Source organism: Lemur catta, chromosome 20 (genome assembly GCF_020740605.2).
Source record: "Lemur catta isolate mLemCat1 chromosome 20, mLemCat1.pri, whole genome shotgun sequence".
NCBI classification, from domain to species: domain Eukaryota; kingdom Metazoa; phylum Chordata; class Mammalia; order Primates; family Lemuridae; genus Lemur; species Lemur catta.
Window position 1 is genome coordinate 4820075 of NC_059147.1, and position 24945 is coordinate 4845019.

The following is a 24945-nucleotide window of genomic DNA, read 5'->3' on the forward strand; positions in this document are numbered from 1 at the left end:
GCTCATGCCTGTAATCCTAGCACTCTGGGAGGCCGAGGCGGGTGGATCGCTTGAGGTCAGGAGTTCAAGACCAGCCTGAGCAAGAGCGAGACCCCATCTCTACTAAAAATAGAAAGAAATTATCCGGCCAACTAAAATATATATAGAAAAAATTAGCCGGGCATGGTGGCGCATGCCTGTAGTCCCAGCTACTCGGGAGGCTGAGGCAGGAGGATCGCTTGAGCCCAGGAGTTTGAGGTTGCTGTGAGGTAGGCTGACGCCACAGCACTCTAGCCAGGGCAACAAAGCGACACTGTCTCAAAAAAAAAAAAAGAGCATTGTCCCTTCCCTCCGTCAAGGCAGAAAGATGTGTTCTGTCCCCAGACCACTTTGCAAGGCAGCAGGGGGAGCAGAAAGTACTCTAGACCAGATGTGTGTGTTCTGGGGCCCCTAGAGTGCTGCCCCTGTGCCTAATCTGAAATGTGATATAAGTGATAAGTACACAATCTGTGTGTTGCCTTATCTCTGCTAAAATGGGCATAATGATCTCAAAGCTGAGTGTCTCAAGAGAGGAGTTAAGGGTATGGAACCCCGAAACCCACCATCTGGTTTCTAAGTCTGGCTTTTGCACATACTGGCCATTTGGCCTTGGTTTCTCCACCCTTAGATGGGCATAATGATCGCACCTACCTTGTAAGATGAGCTAATACGTGGGAAGTGTGTAGGAGGGTACCGTGTCTCCCACACACTGAAACGTGCAGAATTGCAGGAGGCCTGGATAAGGTGATTCACACCAAGACACTTCAGAAAGTACCGAATGTGACTGAAACGGGGCCCTAAAGGAAAATTGTGCACATCCGTCCTGAGGCACGGATGGTGCTTCTCAGTTAGCGAGGCATCTGTGGCACGGCTGAGTTTCCACCTGCACAGTCACGTGCTAGAGTCCTGAGCAATAACCAAACGTGACTCTCCAGGGCAGGGGTCAGACATTTTCATCGAAGGGACAAACAGTCATATCTGAGGCTTTGTGGGCCATGTGGTCTCTGCTGCACCGTCTCAACGCTATTACGGAAGGAAATCAAATGCATTTCTCTGTGTTCCAATGAAACTTTCATTATGGACACTGAAATGTGAATTTCATATAATTGTCACAGGTCTTGAAATATTCTTCTTCATTTATTTTCAATTATTTATATATGAAAAAAAGTCATTTTTAGGCCAAGGGCCATACAAACATAGGCTCAGATGTATCCTCCCCTGTCCTTAGCAAGCCACCAAGGAGCACCTGTTAATGCATGGAGAACCCCTGACCCCATCCCAGAACCTCTTCTCACCTTAAAAAATAAATGTAAGAAGAAAACCCTCCTGAAGGAGAGGCTCCCCTGAGCCTGTCTGGGACACTGGGGGGTGTGGTCTGCCCTGCACACCGTCACCCGGACTTTTCTGAAAGGAAGAGTTTGATGCACCACGGGGGCATCTCAGCAAAGCCAGTGCTGCCAGCCTCTTTCTCTAAGTGATCTGCGATGGGGGTGGAGAGCTGTGAGTGTAGACATGAGTGTTTTCCAAACAGAAGAAAACCTGACCACTTTCTGGAACCACAGGGGAGTTCCCAAGCCCAGGGCCAGATGGGGTGGTCACAGGAACTGACAGCAAAGCTCGGCCAGAGAGGAAGGCCCTGATGGACCCAAGGCGGGCTCCGTGGTGGCAGGGCCATGGGGAGGGCGCAGGGTCCCAGAGCCTGGACAGTGTCTGCTGCAGAACCCCTGCTCAGAACTTGCTTGGCGAATGAACCAACAGGAGGGAGAAGTGGGGAAGAGGGAGGGAGGGGGAGAGAAGAGCAAGATTCAGAGAGACCTGAATTCCCTTCACTTTGCAATTTCTGGCTGTTTGTTCACAAAGCCCAGCCTCACCCCTGCCACTTCTGCTTCCTTGAAAAATAAAGTCCCCTTCTTGACTCAAGTCTGCCCCAGTGGCCACCTGTTGCTTATAAACAATGAATTCTGAAAAAAATCTCTAAAATCATAAAAAAATCCTTGGGTCTCCATTTCCTGCCCACCTGCTAATCAGCCCCTGAAGGCTGAGTTGCCCCAAACCAGCCCCCACAGCCCCACCAAACCCTCCCTGCACCTCTCTGGCTCCAGTGGGCCCTGCTCAGCAGCACCACCCTGTAGTCACCCCTTCCTCTCTTCCCACTGCTCTGCAGATAAACACAAAATCCTCCCCAGGGTCCTGTGCAGGCAGCAAGGCCCCTGCCAAAGTCCCCACCCTCAGTGCACCCTCAGCTGAGGGACCCTCAGTCCCCACCCTAAAGCTCCCCCTGCTCTCTGCTCTGGCCACATCAGCCTTCTCTCACTCTCAAGATGCTTCTCCTGCCACAGGACATTCGCACATGCTGCGTCCTCTCCCTGGAATATTCTTTACTCTGTAAGCAAATTATTATTCATCTTTCTGATCCTGATTTATTGGTCACTTTTTAAGGAAGCCTTTCCTGGTAACCTCTAAGGCATGTGGTCACGGGGAGTACACATGGTCACAGTCCAGAGTTGCACAATTGACTCCCAGCTCTGCCCAGATCCCTTGCAGACCTTGGCACTTGGCTTCCATGCTCTGCTCCAGTTTGCCTGGCTGTACGATTGGGAGGTTGAGCAAGGGGTCTCCTTGCCCTTTCCGCTAAGCCACGGTCACTTCATTGACTCTGTGAGAAAATCCACTGGTGCCAGGGCAGGAACGACCCCCGAGTATGTCGGGAGCACAGAGCCAAGGGTGTGGGAGACCTACCTTCGCCAGGGGCTTCATGTTGTCCTTCTTGAGCAGAGCAGAAGTGAGGGCCACACCACTCTCAGAAATGGCCCGGTGGAAGAGGTTCTTAGCCAGGGGAGATAAAACCTGGGAGGGGAGAAGACAGGAGGAGAGTTCATGCTCAGGGGAGGGTCCACCCACAGCTCTGCCCTGGCCCGGTCCCCAGGAGACCCTGGGGCTCAGAGGGCACCAGGGCTCCTCACCTGGCCTGGCCTGTTTCCCAGCCTCACCCTGGGCCCCGCCTGCCCCAGAGAACCTCATTGGGATGGATCCGGAGCACAGAGCCAGGGACGGAACAGGAAGCGTGTGGCACGCACAGATCACAGCAGCCAAAGGCACCAGAAAGACAGCTTGGCAATTCCCAGCTGCACGTTCTGCTTCAGCATTTCCACTACTCAGAATTTATGCTAAGAAAAATGACCAGGGAGGCACACACAGACTTCTGAGAGTGCCCATGCTGGTTATAGAATTGGAAATAACCCGTGGATCCAATACAATGAGATTGAGTAAATGATTTTTATGTTTTTGAAAGCTCTGTCACCCTGGCTGGAGCACTGTGGCCATTACAGCTCACCACAGCCTCCAACGCCTGGGCTCATTGTCCTCCCACCTCAGCCTCCCAAGTAGCTGGAACTATAGGTGCATGTCACCAAGCCTGGTTAATTATTTTGGTGTTTGTAGAGATGGGGTCTCGCTAGGCTCATCTTGAACTCTGGGCCTCAAGCGATCCTCCCACCCCTGCCTCCCAGAGTGATGGGATGACAGCCACTGTACCTGGCCGGATGCTTCATTCTTACCATGGAATACTATGCAATTATAAAAGGTCATATTATGGAAGAGGGTTTAATGTTTAGGGAAACATTTTTGTTACACTATAATATTGAGGAAAACTTTTTTATAGAAAAAGAGATATATGATAGATAGATGGATAGAGGCTTGACAAGAGACCACAAAACTACACGTCAATATAGCGACAGTGACAATCCCTGGGGAGGAGGATTGTGAATGGCTTTTTTCTTCTTTGGGACTATCTCCATTTTTCCTTTCTCTCTACATCAAAAAACAAAAGCATCTCCTCTAAGTATTCAACTAGGACACTAATATATGATTGACAAACCCTCTGCTCAGCTCCGAGGCACCTGGAGGGCTCCTCACAGCTCCCAGCACCTTCCAACCTGCTTCCCATCCCAGCTGCCCTCAGTACTGCCCCCAGCCCCATTCCCCACACTGGCAGGACATCTCGCACCCCAGACTGTGTCTGTGTCCAACATCCCCTTGTCCCCTCCCTCCCCATCCTGTGTTCCATCTGTCTTTCCTCTCCCACCTCCCCCAGCCCACCTGGTCCCTCAGACCCAGACATAGCTGGCTCCCTCTTGGGCATGGGGGGCCATCAGACCACCTCAGCAGAGGCTCCTGCCTGCTCTCAGTGCTCACGTCCCCTCGACACATAGATCTGCCTTTGAAACAAACAATGACCTCTGTTCAGCTCTTGTCCTTGCCTCCACTTTTGTAATTCATACTCACCCCTACCTCCCAAAAGAAGTGAGCTGAGTCCTAGTGTTAAAAACATCAGCCGGGCGCAGTGGCTCACACCTGTAATCCTAGCACTCTGGGAGGCCGAGGCGGGTGGATCGCTCGAGGTCAGGAGTTCAAGACCAGCCTGAGCAAGAGTGAGACCCCGTCTCTACTAAAAATAGAAAGAAATTATCTGGCCAACTAAAAATATATATAGAAAAAAAAATCAGCCGGGCATGGTGGCGCATGCCTGTAGTCCCAGCTACTCGGGAGGCTGAGGCAGAAGGATCGCTTGAGCCCAGGAGTTTGAGGTTGCTGTGAGCTAGCTAGGCTGACGCCATGGCACTCACTCTAGCCCGGGCAACAGAGCGAGACTCTGTCTCAAAAAAAAAAAAAAAAAAAAAAATCAACCAAGTAAGAAGAGGAGGACTGCCACCAGTGCAGCCTGGGGCACAAGATTCTTATGGCCTCAGGACATAAAGCTGAGCCTTGAGCTTCCTGGGAGCCAAGGAGAGTTTGGACGTTAGCTCTCCACAATGTGATGCTGGGCAATGAGTGGGGTGTGTTGCAAATCCAGGCCTTGTAAGCAAAGGTGCCCGTGGCTGGGCAGGCTGGTCCCTAAGTGGTCCCATCAGCTGCCACATCAGCCTGGGGGTGGGGCCTGGTGCCAGGCACTTACAAGAACAGAGACACTTTCACCTCCCGCTGACTCTCCAAAGATGGTCACAGAGCCTGGGTTCCCTCCAAAGTTGGCAATGTTGTCCTGGACCCAGCGCAGCGCGGCCACCTGGTCCCAGTGACCCCAGTTCCCCCGGCTGTGTTCGTCCCCTGTGCTGTGAGTAAGAGAACAGGTTGGAGTGGGCAGCACAGACGCCATGGCAGGGCTGTCAGGACTAGAGACAGGGATCGGGGCTCTTGGTGAGCCTTCCAGAATAAGGCTGGGCTTCCACATCCCTGACACAGGGGCCTTCCCCTGCCTTCCATTCCCTTGCATTGTGCTGTTGTAGGGCTCTACATTCACTCATCTGGACACAATTTACTGAGCATCTACTATGTACCCAATGCTGTCTTAGGAGATAGAGCACACATAAGAACAAAACAGAGAAAATTTCATATACTAAGCTCACAGTACAGACCATAAACAAATGAACAGATGAAGACAGATAAAATGTCAAGTAGTGAAAGTGCTTTGAGGGAAAATAAAATGGAGTGAGGGAAAAGGCAGGGGTGGGGCAGTGGGTGCCCCTGATCACATGACCAGGGAAGGCCTCTGGGATGCTGTGGAATCTGCGTAGAAGCCGGAATGAAACAAGCATGTGAGCCTTGCAAATCTCCAAAGACAATTCTAGGCAGAAGCAACAGCAAGTGCAAAGGCCCTGGGGCCCAGGGAGCACTGTGCATGTAGCAGGTGCAGCTGGAGAGGGCCCTGTGGGCCTGGGGAAGCACGTTGCATGTCACCCCAGGTAGCAGGGGAAGCCACTGCAGGTTTGTGCAGAGGAATGACATGACTCAATCTATGCCTTTATGATCTCTGGCTACTGTGTGGATCAGCTGCAGCACAAAAGTCACAGAGTGACCAAGTGAGTGGCTGTGATAATAATCCAGGCCAGAGCCAGACAGGCTGATTAGGGTGAAGCAAGGGAGGGTGAGCAACGGGAACTCTGAGTACATCTCATAGGTGGAGCCAGGAGGATCAGCTGCCGCCTGCGTGCAGGGTGTGGGGAAAAGAGAAGAGTCCAGGCTGCCCTCGCGGCCTTTACCCTGGGAAACTGGGAGGACGGAGCCTCTGGCAGCTGAGCAGGGGATGCTGGGAGAAGCAGGGGCACCTCTGCCTGGGGAGGGCGTGGGAGTCCTGGCTCAGTGAGTCCCTGTGAAGAGTGAGGGGCCTCAGACAGCCCGTGGGGACAGAGGAGGTAGCTAGTGAAGGGCGTCTGGGATTAAAGGAGAAGTGGCCAAACCACAGGGCTCTGACAGTGCCCTGGGGATCAGTGGGAACTAGTCCAGAGGGAGAGGGAGATACGCAGAGTCCCAAGGACGGGGACAAGGAGGACAGACCCACAAAGGGGCTAAGAAGCAGCAGCCTGTGAGGCAGGAGGTGGCACCAAGAGAAGGCAGCCATGTCACAGAGGTGTGAGTGGCCTTGTGTGGCTGCTGCTGAAAGCTCAAAGGAAGGTTAGGCCCAGAGCACATGGAGGTCATGGGTGACCTTGACGGAACAGCCTGGCGGCGTGGTCAGGGGAAAACCCGGCTGGCGTGAGTAGAGGACAGACAGGGAGGAGGGGACTGCAGACAGGACACGTAGCAGTTTTCCTGTAACGGGCAGCAGAGACGGGGCCATAGGGGAAAGGGACGTGGAGTCTCAAGGAAGGGGAAAACTCGGTGACTGCCTGGGACGCCCACTGGCAGGCCCAGCACAGCCCGACCTCCTGCTCCCCGGGTCTTCCCAGCAGTGAGCGGATCCCCTCCCCCACCCGCCCATCACACCTCGGGGTCAGATGTTCTGGGTCAGGTGCACTCAGAAAAGGCTCACGGTCACTGTCCCCAGAAGGAAGCCTGCCTCCTGTCCCCACAGAGAAGCCTCTAGTCTTGACTGCTGCATGCCCCAGATTTCCAGCAGGATATGGGGTGAGTGCACTCCGACACTCCTCCAGGGAGGGTGGCCCGCTGGGCTCAGGTGCTCCGACAACCTCCCATCTCCAGCCACCCATTCCTTCTCCCACAAGCATTTGCTGAGCGTCCTCTTTGACTCTGCCCCTCCCTTCCTTTTGCAGGAGAAGGAAAATGTGTGAACCGTTCACTGCCGAGAAAGGCTTGATGGCAGAATGCGTAGTATGCTGGGGCAGCACAGGTGAAAAGGAGATGAGTACTTTAGAGGGGGCAACATGTGGGCTGGGCCTTGCAGGGTGAATAGGAGTTTGTCATTCCAGGCAGAGGTCACGGCATATGCAAAAGCTCAGAAGCAAGTAAATTTGCGTGGGTGAGGAACAAGAGTTAGGTGGGGCCTGATTAGGAAGGAATTTGAATGCCTTATTAAGGAACTTAGCAAAGGTCCTCTGAGGGCTGACAAGACCAAAGCCGGGTCCTAGTATCTCCTAGCTTTGGGGACAGCACTGAAGTGAGAACAGGCCAATATCTTACCTGAAGAATCCCCAGATGCCCAGACGGTACTGAATGGTCACCACCACCACGTTTTCACGGGCAGAGAGGGCCAGGCCGTCATAGGTTGAGGCCCCGCCCACCACCAGACCACCTCCGTGGATCCACACCATCACCTGGACAGGGAGAAGCACCCCCACTGGTTATAGGAAGCAGAGGTGGGAAGAACTAAGAGGTTGTCTGGTTTGATCACCTACTTCTTGGCCATGACTCAAGCAGGCCATTACCCAAAGTCCACCAGTGCCCAACAAGCTTCCAAAGGAAACGTCTCTCCTCCATGACCCTCCCAGCTAGAGCTGAGGCCACCACCCCACTCCTCACACCCTGGCTGCCCCTGCCTTTCTCCCCAGTCCCAGTGCCACCTCCCAACCCCTCAGGCTATTGACTCTGAGCACATCACCATGGGAATAATAGCAAAGGCTAAGGATGCCCTGGTCTCCCTGACACTCCTGTCACCCTCATGCCTAGACCTTTCATGCTCCTCTACGTACACACGGAGCAGCCCTTGCAGTGCAGCTTCATCTCAGTTAACTCTTTTGTGGTGAACTGGACTTCTCTGGGCACGAGCGGTTGTCTCGAGAAGCACACGTGTCCCAATGGCATCTCTTCCTAACATGCCTCCTTTCTGCCTCCCCAATCCCAGCCACCCTGCAAAGGCCAGCCTGGAATCCAGCCTGTCCAGGAAGTCTTCAATCACTTGACTAACATTACCTGGGAACCTGCTATGTGCCAGGGACTGTGATAGGAACTGAGGATGAGAGGGGACACAACGATTCACAATTCCTCGTTCTCACATTTAAAGAGCTCACATAACAAGGAAGCAGTGAGAGAGGCTAAAAGATTATGCAGTATCAACAATGACACTGTTAATAAAAGAACTTATAAAATATGCACTAAGTACTGTCTAAGCACTTTAAAATAAACTGTCCATGAGGTAGGTACTGATACTGTCCCATTTGACAGATAGGAAAACTGAGGCACTTAACCTGCCCAAGGGCACACAGCCCAGTGGTTGAAGCAGGCCTTGGACCCAGGCCGCTGGTTCCAGAGTCCAGGTGTTGAGCTGCCCAGCACACGGCAGCCAGTGGCCACAGCGCAGCAAGCCTGCTGTTAGGGTGGGGTACGAGCCTCCCTTCCCCTCTGAGGTTTCACAAGTGCTTGCTTTTCATATTCAGCCAGGGGCTGAGACAAAGCTGGGCAGTCAGCACCGAACACTCACACCTGATGGCTCCCATTTCAAAGATACAGAGAAGTTAAGAAATTGCCCAAGTGTCTCAGCTATTCAAAGGCAGAACCAGGGTTTAAACCCAGACCCTGCAGTTCTGGATGCTGTGTCCGTACTAGAGGTCCTTCTGTCTGCAGGCTCCCACAGCCCGTTTGTCTGATCCCCGCCTCCCTCCTGGGGAGGGGCTGAGGTTACCGTCATCTCTGAGTGACAGCTGAGCCCACGGGCTGGTCTGCGGGGACATGCTGCAGTCAGCATGTGTCTGTGCAGCCCAGAGGGCAGGATCCCTGAAGGCAGGGGCTGCGTGGAAGCGGCTTCATGTTCCTCCTTTCCCCAACCCCCAAGTCTAACCTTGCATGGGGGCACTGAGTACATAATAAAAGAATCAATGAATGAGGGAGTGAGTGAACCTTTGTCCCTACTTCCTTGTGCCTTAGAAAGCACATTGAGGCCAACATCTAGTCCCAAGTTCACAGACCTGCTCCCCCGCTTTTGGTACCAAGCCAGGGTGCTCCTGGGACTCTGGCTGGGTGCTGACGCCCTCCCCTGGCCACCCCAGGCATCGCCTCCTTCTCTAGCAGAACCTCCCCTCCCCCACCCTTCAGCCTGCAGCTGGCAGCCTGCCCCATCTCTGGCCCTTATTTGGGAAATGCTGACTGGCTGAGTCACCAGCCTGTGCCAAAGACTATTAGGGAGGGAAATTAGCTACAATGTAATCCCAGAGAATTGGCCAAAGATAAAAGAAACTGGCTCTGGGATTGTCCCAGGTTCTGCCCCCATGCACTGGTCATGGGACAGTGAAGGTTTTCAAAGATTGATCTCAGTGTGCTGGGCCACCCACACACATGCTTGATGTCCTGCTCCATGTCAAAGAACACTGGTTTGAAGATCAAAAGACCTGAGCCAACTCTACCCTACTGTGTGACCTCCCCTTCCCACATCTGGGCCTCAGTTTCTCTAGCTGTAAAGGAAGTGCTGAGTTGTTGGCTTTTCTTTAAGACCCCTTCCAGCTCTAACACTATTGGAAATTATGTCTCAACTGCTCTGGGTATCAGAGTCTTAAACTACCAACTAAGAGTAATCACTCTTGTCCTTCAGTGAGCATGAGAGAACTTGGGACAATTAAGATGTGCGGTTCAGATGTACAGCAAACTCCTCCAGTGGTTCCATGTCACTAGGGCAAACTGACACTGGAAACTTGAGTTTCCTGTGCAAACCCTGCGTTCCCTGAGAGTCCTGGCCTGTGCTTCACCACCTTCCCATCTGCACCAGACGATCCCGTGGTTATGGACCGTCTGGGCCAGGGGTTCCCACGGCTTACCGGCAGCCTGCTTTCCTTGGTCAAGTCAGCAGGAGTGTAAATATTCAGGTACAGACAGTCTTCAGAAAACTTGAGAGGAATGTTCTCCTTTCTGTTGGTAATGAGATTGGAGAGCAGCTGCCCTGCCACTGGGTCTTGGGAGCACCTGCAGAGGGGAGGAGAGGAACCCCTGAGGTTCAACCAGACCTAAGCAAGGTGACTCCTGGGGCTGGGCCGGGCCTTGATCTGGGAGGTTCAGACTGTAATTGGACTTGCCATTGCCAGACTCGAGATGCTGGAAGTGGGAGGAGGCATCTGGGGGTCCAGCTGGGGCCCTGGGACTCACCTAAGTCCTTTCAAGGCCAAGCAGAGTGAGATGGTCTCGGTACCTCTCCCCTTCCCAGAGCCTTTGAGATGCCCTGGCTCAAGGAGAGGAGGCTGCAAAAATGCTGACCTGCCCTGGGAGGAGACATTTCCTGCTATCTGTGGGCTCCAGATGGTGGGATGCAGGGTGACCCTGTTCCTCCACCAGGTAACCATGTTCCAGTCCATGGAAGACTTCCATACACCATGAGAAGTCACTCAAGTGGAAGACATTTAGGGCCTGCAACAGGTCAGGCGTGAAACCTTTGGGGGACATCTGTATTCTACTCCTGGCTCAGGCACTCATTTGCTGAGTAACCTTGGGTGAATTCCTTTCCTGCTCTGGGACTCAATCTGTCAGGTCTATGTGAGAGGAGTGATTTCTAGAAGGGTCTTGCAGCTCTGACATGCCAAGTTTCCACCATCAACTCATCCTCAGCAAGTTCTGTTGGTTGCCCTGATGAAAGATCTCAAAGATCCAACACTGATGAAAACTGGTAATATTTATTGAGTCTTCCATATGTGCCAGGCACTGTTTTAGTACTTTCTTTTTTTCTTTAGTACTCTTTATGTACTAATTCGTTTAAGCCTCAGATCAGCCCCATGACATTGGTTCTATCATGATGTGCATTTTACAGATGAGAAAACTGAGGCACAGAGAGGTTAGAAAACCTGCCCAAGGTCACCTAACCAAAAGACCCATGCTGTATGGTGCTCATATTTCCATGAAAATTATAAGCAACATTGCCGGATCTCAGTGTACCCAGAAGGCAGCCACGGCAGCCCCCACTGTATACGTGAGGACTGAGGCACTCAGATGCCAGGAATGATGCAGCTGTCAAACGGCAAGTTCGAAGTCAGTGAAGATAGACTTCCTGATTTCCATCTAGGGAAATTTTTCCCCAGATCACCAAGAGCAAGGGGCAGGATACTCATAAAACAGAAATTCAAATGTCAAAAAAGAGAAAAAGAGTTCAACTTCATTAGTATTCAGATAAATGCAAAATGAAGTGTAAAATGATATCTACCATCATTATTTTGCATATCAAATAGCCCCTAACCTTAAACTGTGGCATGAGCCTGGTGAATGGAGATTTCCATATATCAAAGAAAGGAGCATAGTTAGAACATTTCTGGAGTAAAATTGCTACTTTTGACTCAGAAATATTATTTCTCAAACTTTCTTCTAAAATATTGATGAATGTGCATAAAAATTTAGATATAGAATGTTCATCAGTGTACTAATTATATTATCAAAAATATCAAAAACTAAATAACCCCAGATAAGAGATTGGGTAAATTAATTATGGTTTAATATCCAATGCAATGCAGCAATTAAATGTCACATTATGCAATTTAAGCCCATACAATGATATTCATGATATACTCATAAATGAGCAAAGCAGGCATCCAAGCTATTGGTACAGATGATGCCATTTCCAAGGGAGAAAGTATGCAACAGGTAAAGAACTGGGAAAACATCACCTAAAGTATTAACAGCAATTCTGAGTGGTACGATTGTACATGGTATTAATTTTCCTACTTTTCCTTCTCTGGATTTCCTAAATTTTCTACAAGAAATACGTTGAATTTGCAATCAGAAAATAAAACAGGGAATTTTTTTTTTAAGAGAAAGAAAAAGAAAGGAAAGGAAAAGAAGGCAGCCAGAGTCAGGATCCAGGAAATTGTCAGAAACGCCTTGCTGAGGATAAAAATAATGCCTGGGTTGATGCATGCAGGTGTCCAAGATGCCCTGAGCAGGGCAGCTGTGAGGCCGGCTGGAAGCTTGGGCTGTTTTGTCCAGCTTGGCCAGGCAGGCAGGACACACCAACCATTGCTCTGCTCGTGAATAAGTGACTAGACACACTTGGGAGTTGAGAGCTCACAGCAAGTCAACACCCCACCCACACACCTCTCCTCACACCCTCTACCCCCCAGCTGTGTCAAAGAGCAAGTCAGAAGAATTAATAGGATTATTACTTCTGATCATCTGCTCAAATGCTTTTTTTTTTCCAGAGCACTTATCACCTTCTAACAGAGCACATTATTCATTTAATAATTTGCATATTATTCATAGTCTGTCTCCCTCTGCTAGATCGCAAGCTCCATGAAGCTAGGGATCTTTGTTTTGTTCACTAATGGATCCCAAGACCTGGAACATACATGCCTGGCACACAGCAGGTTCTCAATAATGATGTGTTGAATAAAGGGCTCTAGAAAATTGTGAGTTCTGGAATGTTTTTAAGGTTCTACAGTGTTCTTAAGAATTCCAGAACAAAGTATAAGCTCACCAGGGGTTGCCGGGACTCCATCCTGCATCACTCTGAGGCAAACCTCCCCACTGAAAGGTGCCCAGGCCAACCCCGCGGCTTACATGGGCGGGTAGGAGGTGGTGTTCTTCACAGAGCGCCATGGCTCTGCAGGCTGCGGAGGAGCAAACCGCAGGGATCCGAGAGGAGGCTTGGCAAAGGGGACTCCCAGGAACATGGCCACAGGCTGTGCGAATCCTTCCAAGCGGACGTACTTCCCCAGGACTTTGCCATGCACGGTGGCCACCACAGGCGGCGAGGACGGGTGACCTGCTGGACATCGAGAGGAAATGAGGACACATCGGAGGTGCAAGGCTTGATCTGGATTCCAGGTGGGTTTTGCCACTTTCTAGGCGTGTGACCTTGAGTAAGTCACCTAAGCCCTCTAGGCCTCAGTTTCTCCTTATGTGAAAAAGGGGTGAGGGGTCACTGTCCTTCCTAACTCACAGAGGGCTTTTAAGGAGCAAATTGGAATAGGAGGTGGAAAAGCACAGAGTCAAAAATAAGTGCAAGAAGGAGAGCTGCTGGGAAAACAAGTCCCTTGGTCTCCCTCTGAGAAGCCCCTGGAACATTCATCTATTTGGATCCTGCACTGAGCCGCATGCAGGGTGACAGGGTGAACAGGAGGTGGCCCCTGCTCCCAGGGGCACCGAGCCTTGCAGGGAGAAGGAGCCACATACATACTTGAGCCTAAATCCGGGAAGAAAGTGGTGGTGTCCTAGGAGAGGTACCTGTGAGGTGCTTCAGGAGGTACAAGAGGGATGAGGCCATCGGACTGGTGGCACGTGGAGGGGCTGGGACCTGCAGCAGCAGGAGGACTTTATGAGGGGAGATGAAAGCAAGGAGTGGTGTGAAGCAGAGAGGAGAGAATGTGCTGAGGCTCGGAGACAGCAAAATGCAGAGCCTGCCGGGCAGGGCGAGTGGCCCATGGGCACCAGGGGGAGGCTACGGGGAGTGGAAAATACCCTGGGATGAGAGAGTGCAGGTCAGCGAGGGCCTAGAATGCCAGGCTGAGGGCTGGGGTTTTATTTCATAGACAAACAAGCAGCAGGAGGTGTTCTGGAGGAAGAGACATAAGCTAGAGGAGGACTCTGCCGTGGCTCAGAGCAGGACATCCAGAGGAGAGAGACTGGGGGGCAGAGTCCCGGCTGCTCCACTCTGCAGAGCAGACAGTTCTCCCCGCCTGAGCTGACGTCCATGTCCCTGCAGCTTCCGCGTCAGTCCTGGTTCCACCTGCCATGGGACCAAGCTGACCTAATGTGATCTTCTAGGGCAGGTGGCCTTTCAGATGCTTGCTCATGCCACCCCCTCCCAGTCTTGTCTGGCCTCAGTGACCTCGATTTCTCTGAGCATCCTTCCCAGGAAATTATTTCTAGCTTTTTGTCCTCCCCATTGAGCTGCTTTGGTTACAGACAAACATTCAACTTGTCTTTCAATGTGTGTACCCAGAACAGAAAAGAATAATTCAGATTTGGTCTCATCAGAGAATATTCAATGACATTAGAAACTCCTTATGCAACATCTGGTTACAAAACAGTATCTATGTCTCATTTTATTAACAGCTGATCCTATTTGTGGATATTTTAGATTGTTTTCTTTTGTCATTGTTCCTAATTATCACAAATAACGCTGAGATGAACTTCCCTGGAAGGCTGTTCGTTGACGTGCCAATGGGGTTGACATCGCAGGTGACTTCTTTGCGATTTCCAAGTTTTCTGCACTGAACATAGATGTCTTTTTATAATTAGAAGACAACTTTTATGAAGAAATATAGCAATGTTTGTAAGGAATTTTGAAGGACTTGGTCCCTGACCAGGTGTGGGGGACATGGAAGGGAAGGAGATGAAAGAGCTGGCTTGTGAGGCTGGGTCCCAGTTCAGACAGGGTCAGTGTAGGTGTCAGGGAGACACCCTGGCAGAGATGCCACAGGACGTGGGCTCTTCTAGACTGGAAGGAGGTCGGGTGAGGGGCAGGGTAGGACCATCCACCAGAGGGTGAGGTGTGCACCGTGGATGTGGTGACTTCATCGAAGAGGCCAGTGTGAGAGAGAAGAGAAAGAACAAAAGAGAAAACTCAGGGACAGCTACAGCTGACACGAGAACACGCGTCAGAGTGAGGCCAGGAGTACATCAGGGCATCACGAAAGCCCAGGAGAGAGGAGGAAAGTAAAAGCAGAGAGGAAAGCACTGGGCCTGGGTTTGCGAGCTAAGTGACAACCTTCAGCATGGATGAAGTGGACAGAAGCCAGAATGCTGAAAGCAGAAAGATGGGCGGGAGGCGTAAGCAAGAATGGGAACCGCAGCAGTTCCCACTATGTTATATGTGGCATGTACACAGTGGGCACTTGCTACATATCAGACACACACTCCAGTTCATTTAAATTAATCCTAGGAAAGCCTTGCTAGGTAGATATCAACATGCCTATTTTACAGATGAGGAAACTAAGGAGGTGGAAGCAGCCTGTAAGAAATTCCTAAAGATGGAAATGGATGGCGCTGCCTGGGGTAACCAGAGGTAAAGGAATATTCCAGTCCAGATTTGTTTTCTTTCTTAATCTGCCCTTACAAGCAGTTTCAGGCCTCTCTCTCATAATGTCTCCCCACCACAGAGAAGACAGAACCCAGACAGGGCCTGGGCTGTCAGGGCTGATGGGGGGACCCCTGGCTCTGGATGCAGGAGCCAGAGATAGAGTAGGGCGTGGTTATCCAGGTGACCCTGGGCAAGTGCATTCTGCTTTTGGAGTCTCAGCTTCTCCATCTATAAAATGGCACAGAGGTAGCTCGAGGTCCCTCACTGCATCTTGTATTTCCCATGTCTGTTACTGTCTGTATTCTCATGCTTCACCACCTGAGGCCTTGCTGGTTCTGGAGGAACTGTCCCTCCCGGGGTCCAATCATCCCAGAGCCCACACACCAACCACCTCCTTGATCAGGTTCCCACACCCTGGGCCACCATCCACCTGCCTTAGTCACCCCAGAGCCAGGTACCAGATAACTAGGGACAGCGCCTGTGCCCAAAGCCCCTGGAAATTACTCAGTAGCCAGTGCTAAGCCTGCTCTCTTCCAGGGAAAACAACAATAAAAGGCCTTGCCCATCCCCTGCCCCTCTTGACTGTTCTGGTGCTTCCCTTGTACCCCACTGCCACCCCAGTGTGTGCCCCTCCTCCTGAGAACTGTGACACACTATCTTTTCAATGGCAACTGGCTTCTGATACATTGCCCTGACCATACCTCAAATTTTTTTCACCACATTCATAGACAACTACTTCATGTATCCATCCCTTTCCTGCACTTCCTCTATACCAGGCACTGTCCTACGTGCTTTAGAAACAACCCATGTCATCCCCACAGTAGCCCAATGTGGTAGGAGCGTCAGAACCCCTATTTCAGAGATCGGGTCACCGAAGCGCAGAAAAGCTAAGCACCTTGCCCAGACACACACAGCTAGGACGTACTGAGCCAGGATTCAAACCCAGGCGCTCTGGCTCCAGAGTCCTTGCTTTTAATATTCTGCTATGCTACTCTCCACGATGCAACCATATCTGGAATAATCAAGGGGAATTAAGCTGAGCTCCAAATTCCTCATTAGCCCATCAGCCTCCTGCCTGTGGCACATGCAGTGCAGCTGCGGTCTCAGGGTGTTTCTCCCCCTCTGCCTCTCAGCACTGGCCGGGGCCAGCTGGTCTCCACTGCTCCAAGTCTAAGTCCAAGTCCAGAGGCATGCACCTCCGCAGACCAGACCTGTAGTGCCTTTCCCTTGTAGGCACCTCTGCCCACCTTGTCCCAGGACAAGGATTTCCAAATGCGCCCCTGATGTTTGCATTACAGAGGAACTCACCCCAGGCCTTGGAGGTGGCAAGAGTTGTCAGGAACAGAGCATAGAGCCACATCGTGGAACTGCAGCAGCTCCCAGGGTCTGTGAGCTGTCCAGGTCTAGGTGCTGCGCTGAGGGGATGTGCCTTCCCGTCCCAGAGCCTCGCCTGGCCCTGGAGTTCCCTCCACCCCAGCCCAAGGATCTAAGCAGGGATAAGAGAAAAGCTGTCTCCACTACCAAAGATCTGCCTGGACTTCTGGTGGAACCTCCAAGCCACGCCCCCCAGAGTTCAGCCTCTTTTATGTAAACTCTCCAGACTGAACTCTCAGATTACAGTTAGCTACAAACTTGCCAAACAACTTGTTACATAAGGGTTTCTCCTTTGTGGGTCTCTAACCTCAGTGGGCTGGGAGCTTCCCAAAGTCAGGCACAAGTAGGCAAGGGGGAGCTTTGCTGTGGGGTCCCCAGAACAGACTCAGAAATATTCACAGCAACTCAAAGCCCCACAGCTGCCCAGCTGGGCAGCTTAGGACATATCTTTTAGCTTCCCTGGGCTTGTATTTCATAGAGTTCTAGGCTCCTTTCTGATACCTAAAGTTGCTTTACAATTTTTCTGCCAACTCATCCAGCCTCCTGTCACACGCCTCCAGGGTTAGGGAACTTGCTACCTTTCAAAGAAGGGATTTTTGGACAGAAGGTAAAAATGAACTTTATTTATCCACAGTCCTGGGCTATAACCATCCAGCCATGTATCCATTCATTCTTTGAACATTTACCACAATGCCTCATACTTGGCTGGGTGTTATGGATACACAGGTAAACGCAAGACATGCTTCATCTTGTCAAGGAGCTCACCATTAGTAGATAAGACAGATGTGTGGGGGGCTTGCAATACATGTGAAAGCACCAAATTAGGGGGATACAAAGTGCTCTGTAAAGTCCCATTTACAAACCGCTGGGGACAAAAAGGGAGATGCTCAAAGCCTCTTCCAAAGGATCATCAAATGTCCATCAATAGCAAATTTGTTAAATACACTCTGGTACCTGGCCAAGGCAATATTATGTACTCACTCAAACCAGTGATGCATATGTCTATATACTGACAAGGAAAGACAGTTATGATCGACTTTGAAAGGGGCAAAAATAGGTGATAAAGCTGTTGTACCTGCTTTGGGAAATGGTTTGGCAGTTCCTGGAAAAGTTAAGCACAGAGTTACCGTATGACCCAGCAATTCCACTCCTAGGTATATTCTCAAGAAAACTGAAAATGTGTTCATACAAAAACTTATACTCAAATATTATTATTATTGATAATAGCCAAAGGAGGAAATAACCCAAATGCCCATCAACTGATGAATGCATAAATAAAATGAGGTCTATTCGCAGGGTGAAATGTTATTCAGCCATAAAAAGAACATGCTACAGTGTGCATAAAACTTATAAACATTATGCTAAGTGAAAGAAGCCAGGCACAAAAGATACATATTGTGTGATCGTTTTTTACAAGAAATTTCTGGAATAGACAAGTCCGTGCAGACAGACAGTAGATTAGTGGCTGCCAGAGGCTGGCGAAGAGGGAAATGAGGGGGATGCCAAGTGACTGCTAATAGGCACCAGGTTTCTTTTTGGGGTCGTAAAAATGTTCTGGGATTAGATCGTGGTGATATTTGCACAACCTTGTGAATATACTAAAAGCCACTGAACTGTACACTTTAAAAAGCAGAATTTTCAGCAGGGTCTGGGGAAGGGGAGGCAGCGCTATATCTGGCCATGAAGGTGGCAAGAAGCAGCCCCTCCAACAGCCCAAGAAGCAGGCCAAGAAGACAACGAGGAAGACAGGTGTTCAAGCAGAAACAAAAAGAGGAGCAGAAGAAACTGGAGGAGCTAAAGTGAAGTCTGCGGGGAAGGACCTCCTGGCTACAAGCAGAATTAAAAAATCTGGTTTACCTAGCACTCTGGGAGGCCGAGTCGGGCGGATTGTTTGAGGTCAGGAGTTCAAGACCAGCCTGAGCAAGAGCAAGACCACGTCTCTACTAAAAATAGAAAGAAATTATATGGACAGCTAAAAATATATATAGAAAAACTACCTGGGCATGGTGGCGCATACCTGTAGTCCCAGCTCCTTGGGAGGCTGAGGCAGGAGGATTGCCTGAGCCCAGGAGTTTGAGGAAGCTGTGAGCTAGGCTGATGCCACAGCACTCTAGCCCGGGCAACAGAGTGAGACTCTGTCTCAAAAAAATAAATAAATAAATAAATAAATAAATAATCTGGTGTAAAGTAAGTTGTTCCTTGTGCCGGAGGCTCTGGTGACCTTTGATTCCTATTTAAACATCTGTATTCCCTGCCGTAACATCTTCTGCCACCTATAGCTAAAATGAAATGTTGTCTTGGAGCCTATTGTACATTAAAGAATAAATTTCTGTTAAAAAAAAAGGTGAATTTTATGGCATGTGAATTATATTTCACTAAAGGAGCATTTTTTAAAATCCAGTTATGTATAATATGATCCCATTTTAGTAGTAACATTTTTATTTGCATAGGAAAATTTCATAAGGTTACATGTCTAATTAGCATCACAATAACCATTTCCTGGCTGTAATATTGTGGGTGTTTTTACTTATTTGTGTTTTCCATATTTATTCATTCATACATTCACTTGACAAATACTCCCTGCGAGCTTACTGCACGGCAAACACGGGGCTGAGAGTTTCGTACGCAGGATCTCAGTTCTCAGAACCGCCCTGTGACATTAATACTAGCATCTCCCGAAGCTCAGTGTGGTGAAGGACCTGGTCCAAGATCACACATGAAATAAGAGGAAGAGCTGAGGACCGGACACAGCCTGCGTGGCTGCACGGCCCATACTCTTAAGCACTCTGCTTTTGTGTCCAGACATTTTGAGAAATCAGTTTTGTTGTTGCCCTAGCACACACTTAATGGCCTGGGGGGATCTCATGGAGCCTGTCTCTTCTGGCTTCTCCTCCACCTCCCCCCTGCTCCCTGCCTCTGCCTCCCTGCTGACCCCTCTGGGTCCTCCAGGCTGCCAGGAAGGGCGGCAGCGTGGGGCTACTCAGAGGGCACCAGATGGCTGCAAACAGGAGCACTAGGGTTCTTGGGAGATAAATACCTCAGCCCCCTCAACCCTCCTGTGGAATGACTTTGAAATCTGCATTCTGTTCCCACAATTTCCTCTTGAGACTAAGCTCCAGGCACCCACAGTGGGAACTGACTTCATAAAGGACCCCTGACTGGCTGTTTTCCCTTCCCCACCTCACCTTCCTCTCCTGGCACTGTTTCCTGTGCTTGTGCTTGAATCCCTGTCTCAGGTTTGCTGCTGGGGAAAGGCAAAGGGTCCTGAGCCCCTTAGCCAAATGACCCATGTGGTCTGTATGGGTTGAACTGGGTCCAGCCAAAATTCATATGGGGAAGCCCTAAATCTCAGCACCTAAGAATGTGACTATATTTGGAAACAGGGACTTTAAAGAGGGGATCACATTAAAATAAGATCACTAGGCCAGGCGCGGTGGCTCACGCCTGTAATCCTAGCACTCTGGGAGGCCGAGGCGGGTGGATCACTCAGGTCAGGAGTTCGAGACCAGCCTGAGCAAGAGTGAGACCCTGTCTCTACTAAAAATAGAAAGAAAGTATCTGGCCAACTAAAATATATATAGAAAAAATTACCCAGGCATGGTGGCGCATGCCTGTAGTCCCAGTTACTCAGGAGGCTGAGGCAGTAGGATCTCTTAAGCCCAGGAGTTTGAGGTTGCTGTGAGCTAGGCTGACGCCATGGCACTCACTCTAGCCCAGGCAACAAAGCGAGACTCTGTCTCAAAAAAAAAAAATAAAAATAAAATAAAATAAAATAAGATCACTAGAGTGGGCCCTAGTCCAATCTGACTGGTGTCCTAACATGAGGAGGAAATTTGTACCAGAGAGACACCAGGGGTACACGGGTACAGAGGGGTGACCACATGAACACTCAGCAAGAGGGTGGCCTGCAAGCCAGGGAGGAAGGGCTCAGAAGAACCTGACCCTGCTAGCACCTTGAACTTGGACTCCCAGCCTCCAGAACCGTGAGAAAATTAATTTCTCTTCTTTAAGTCGTCCAGTCTGTGATATTTTGCTCTGGCAGCCTGAGCCAACTAATCCATAGTCCCAACCCAGTTCCTTTCTTCATGCCCAGAGGAAACTAAGGCCCACAGTTCAGGAAGGGTTGCCTCAGCTCACGCAGCAACTCAATGGCAAAGTCAGGACCAGAAATGGAGGCTTTTGACTTCTGCCACATTGTGGAGGAAATGGACGACAGCCATTTTTCTTGCTTTGACACACTGGGGAGGTGTTCTAACTGCCAACTTTATCACAGGGCAAAACACCCTGATCTTGTCCATGGTGGTCTTGACAGTTCACTGTCCCAGGGTGAGGGTGGTAGGGCAGGAGGGTCAGAAAAGGCCAGAGGAGGCGGCAGGTACCTGGAGAGCTGTGTCCTGTTTCCCTGTCATTTGGCAAGCTTGGGCAGACCAATAGTGACATCAGGAAGGACTGGGCAACCAGCATCCATGCAGCAGGTGACAATCCCAGAGAGGTCCACGGGTTGCTGCTCAGGGCTGTAGGCTGTAGGTGAATTGAAGCTTCTAGAGATGCGGATTCAAAAAGGGACACTCATCAGCACTAATCTAGCCATGTGGCAGGCTGGTAACAGGCTGGGCCCTGTGGTGGGGGTAGGGATTGGTGACAGCATTAGAATCAGTACCCAGAGGTGACTGACTCTACAAAGCTTGACCTGGGCTAGGGTTCCTTCCTCCCTTACTTTTGTGCAAAAGAGAAACAAAGATAATAAACAGCACCCTAATGAAAATTACACCATCTCTATTCACATGGGACAGTCTGGGTAGTCCTCATTAGACACCAAGTTTCCAGTCATGTGGCACAATGCACACACGCACACCTGTTAACCACCCTGCCTAGTGCCCTAGCCAGCTGGTCTTCATAACCTGGGAAGCAGTCCTGTCTCTTGGCCTATGAAGACTTTAAGGTGCTGTGTTAGCAAAATATTGAAGATAAGGAGGAACTATTCTCCCAATCCACTGTTTAATCACATACCCGCCCTGTGACACCAGCCAATTCTGCATAGAGGTGGCCACTCCTAGTCCTTCCCTGCACTTGGGTGCAGCCTCTGTATCCCATGCCTGCTCAAAATGACTCTGCGGATGTGATGGCTGGAGTCTGTTAAGCCTCACGCTACAACTAATTTTTTTAAAGTATATAATTTCCCTGCATTACTTTAACAGTAAGCGGTGCATCTCTTGTTTACGCGGCAGTTAATTAGGGTTATTGCCCTTCCCTAAGGGCAGGAGGTGAATGATGTGGAGAGTAAAACCCTGGGAACTGGCCTTAACTCCTAAGCAACTCTGTAGAACCTGGGAGAGTGGCACCTCTGGGGCTCCAACTCCACCTCCCCAAAATTCTCCACCTCCACCAATTTACTCAACAGATACTCGCAAAGCACATACTAGAGCAGGCATGGGGCAGAGCAAGCCCATGTCCACCTGGGCCCTTCACTCAGCTTTGCCTAGTCATCCCAGCGTTAATCAGGTGTAGATTTCATGGTGGAGAAGCTGCACTGGGAGACCAGCAGGCCGGGAACCCACGAGGTGACATTTGGGGATCATATCTTGAAAGAGAGGGGATAGGGGAGAGGGGTGGCTCTGGGTGAGGTGCTGTCCCATGCACCATTCACCATGGACCCCACTCTAGGAATCTGGAATTCTACGACACTTTCCAATGCAGCCTAGATATAAGCAGGGTTTCGGGAACCTCAGTTATTCACGTACTGTTACCATGTTTTTGCCATAGCAGCTCACCAACTGTACTGTTATTAGATGCCTTTAAATGGATTAACTGTTTTTACTTTAACACACTCACTCAGAACAGAGATTTTATATCATTTCCATGAATGTCAGACTTGTAGAACTTGCCATGAAATAAAGGTAAGCATGAAAAATGTGTCATTGTACTTTTTAAAATTAAAATGACAGTAAAAAATAAAGTAACCAATGAAATTGTAAGTAATAACACATCTGGTTTATAAGAGAGTATGGCCAAAAAGACGTCACTCAATGAGAAAGGTGAACCTTTGATGATCAATTACTGATATAAAGGCAGTGACAACCTTGACCACCATCATGACCACCAGTTAGGTGACAAGACACTGGCTTTGACAACAATCATCGTCATTGCAGCCCTGTCCATGAGCTTCAGGGAACGTCTTCCTTTCAACATTCAGATCATGGGGCAGAAATTACCTTATGTTGACACCTTCCAAGGCTCTTGATGCTATGTAGTAATTAGGGGATCAGACTCCCTGGGGTCAATCCAATCCCAGGATTGACCGAGTCAGAGCATCTGGGGGAAATGTTGGCCTGGAGGTGGGTCCCAGAGGGGAGAGCAATACTCCCCAGGGACATAAGTGGTCATCTTCAATGTGCAATCAACTGACATTCAGACCGTCTACATTAGGCAATCATTCTGGGATGGCTGAGTAAGAATGTACGAGTGAATAAACAAATAGGACCTGAATTTCAATGGCTTGGTTTTTTTTAATGTAAAGTACCAGAGTGTTGTTGAGATCAACAGGTGGCTGTCCCACATATGGTCATTTGGAGATCTAGACTAGGGTGTTGGCAAAATTTTTCCTATAGAGGACCATGTAATAAATATTTGAGGTTTTGTAGATCATATGGTATCCATGGCAACTACTCAACTCTGTTGTAGTGATGGCAACCACAGACAATACATGAGCAAATGGGCATGGCTGTGCTGCAATAAAACTTTTTTAAAAAGAGACTATGGGCCAGATTTCGTCCTTGGGCTGTAGTTTGCTAACACCTGATCTAGACTATGATGGCTTTGCCCTTATGGTTTCTAAAGTTGCCATGAGTGTTAATTGCAGTCAGCTGGATTGGGGAGGAGTGGGGAGGAGGGACCACGGCAGTTTCCATGGGCCAGGCCTGGAGGTGGCTCTCCTCACTCCCACCCAGGGTCCATTCCTGAGAACTCAGTTAGTCACATGATCACTGTAATTGCAAAAAAAGCTGGGAGGAGGGTGGGATGATTTTATCAGACTGCCAGCACCCTCTGCCACAAATAATATACATTAACTAATGGATTTAATATTAGGTATTTTTTTCCATTATATAGCAAAATAAATACAGAACCCTCATATAAATGCTTTAAAGTTTGAACACCATCTAATACGATCTTGCTTAACTCCAGAAATAAGTGTACCACACTTTGATAAACTTTGAGCTTTGCTGTTTCTTTGATTGAAACCATAAGAACCTGATTGTAAATCTAGTCCCTGGTTTGCTAGGCATACTCTACAAAGCCTTCCTTTATCCTTTTAAGAATAAAAAAGGAAAAAGGATGACTCAGAAAGACATGTAAACATTTAGATCCAGAAAAGATTTAATTATAATCTAGAAAGGGCTCACAAATATCAAACTATAGACTATATTATGAACATCTGGGTGAATAGAGTGGCCTCAGTATAGAGAGGTGTTTTGTGTTTTCTTGCCCTGAGAATTATCGGTGTTCGTATGCATTAATGCCCAGAACTGTCTGTGGCATGTCCCTAATGGGTATTGGGCATTATGAGATGGGCAGGATTTGGAGAAGCAGAGAAGACATTAGCCGTGGTGCAAGGTAGGTTTGGGGGATTCCTGGTGAGCCAATTTTACTGGGAGTATGAATAAAGGACAGAGAGCGTGAAAGCAATCTAAAGGGAACAGACTTCATCTCAGAACAATGGGGAGCCACTGACAGGCTTTAATCCTGGGACTGACAGATGACGAGGGCGTTTCCGAAAGTAGAAGCTGGCAGAAGCAGACAAGCCATTTGGAGGGACCAGCAGGATTAGTTGGATGGGAACTTCCTTAACACTCATCGGGAGGGTGGAGGGTGAGGTCTCCTTTCCAAAGACAGTTAAGTCCTCTGCGTGTGAAAGCTTGGCCCTTTGGGTTCACACAGGACTCAGCAAAAATAAATCGCATAAGCTTCTCCAAAAAGCTGGAGTGCACTCAGCTTTGCCCAGATCCCAGGATCTACTGATGCTGGCCTTGTCTCCTCTCGTTAGAAGGTCATAGGAGGGATGAAATCTGTAGAATGCCTTGAGGGCTGGTGGGCAGCTGGGGAAGTTGTGGCCCTTCTGAGACAACCACAAGCATTGTCTGGTCTTTTCCTATTTTTCCTTCTCTGGGCAGAGGCCAGGAGCACATCAGGGTGGGTACAGGGGTCGGGGAGGATGAGCCCGTCCAAGGGGTCTTCATGCTATACACACATAAAATGTCATTTTCAAAGACCAATAGCATGCGCACCAAGACATGCAAATTCAAACCAGATATTCACATTGCACCTATTGGATTGACAAGAATTTTTAGCACTACTCTTTTAGTGGTAGTGCCAAGGAATGGGAAGAGTATGGGAAACTA

The 24945-nt window shown here is 49.5% G+C and overlaps 1 protein-coding gene across 6 annotated transcripts in view; it reads right to left on the reverse strand.

Annotated features, from left to right (window-relative positions):
* Positions 1-24945, reverse strand: part of LOC123625344 (liver carboxylesterase 1-like) — a 64046-nt gene that overhangs the window by 19791 nt on the left and 19310 nt on the right. For 3 of the 6 annotated variants that reach the window (XM_045533746.1, XM_045533747.1, XM_045533748.1), the window contains 6 exons: positions 20929-21090; positions 12712-12919; positions 9996-10140; positions 7432-7565; positions 4973-5126; positions 2758-2865 (listed from right to left, as the gene is read on the reverse strand). In XM_045533746.1, coding sequence (XP_045389702.1) covers positions 2758-2865; positions 4973-5126; positions 7432-7565; positions 9996-10140; positions 12712-12919; positions 20929-21013 — 834 coding nt within the window. In that variant the 5' untranslated portion in view covers positions 21014-21090. Of the gene's footprint in view, positions 1-2757; positions 2866-4972; positions 5127-7431; positions 7566-9995; positions 10141-12711; positions 12920-16483; positions 16713-20928; positions 21091-24945 lie in introns of those variants that run through there. The other 3 variants (XM_045533750.1, XM_045533749.1, XM_045533751.1) reach the window with 3 other exon arrangements.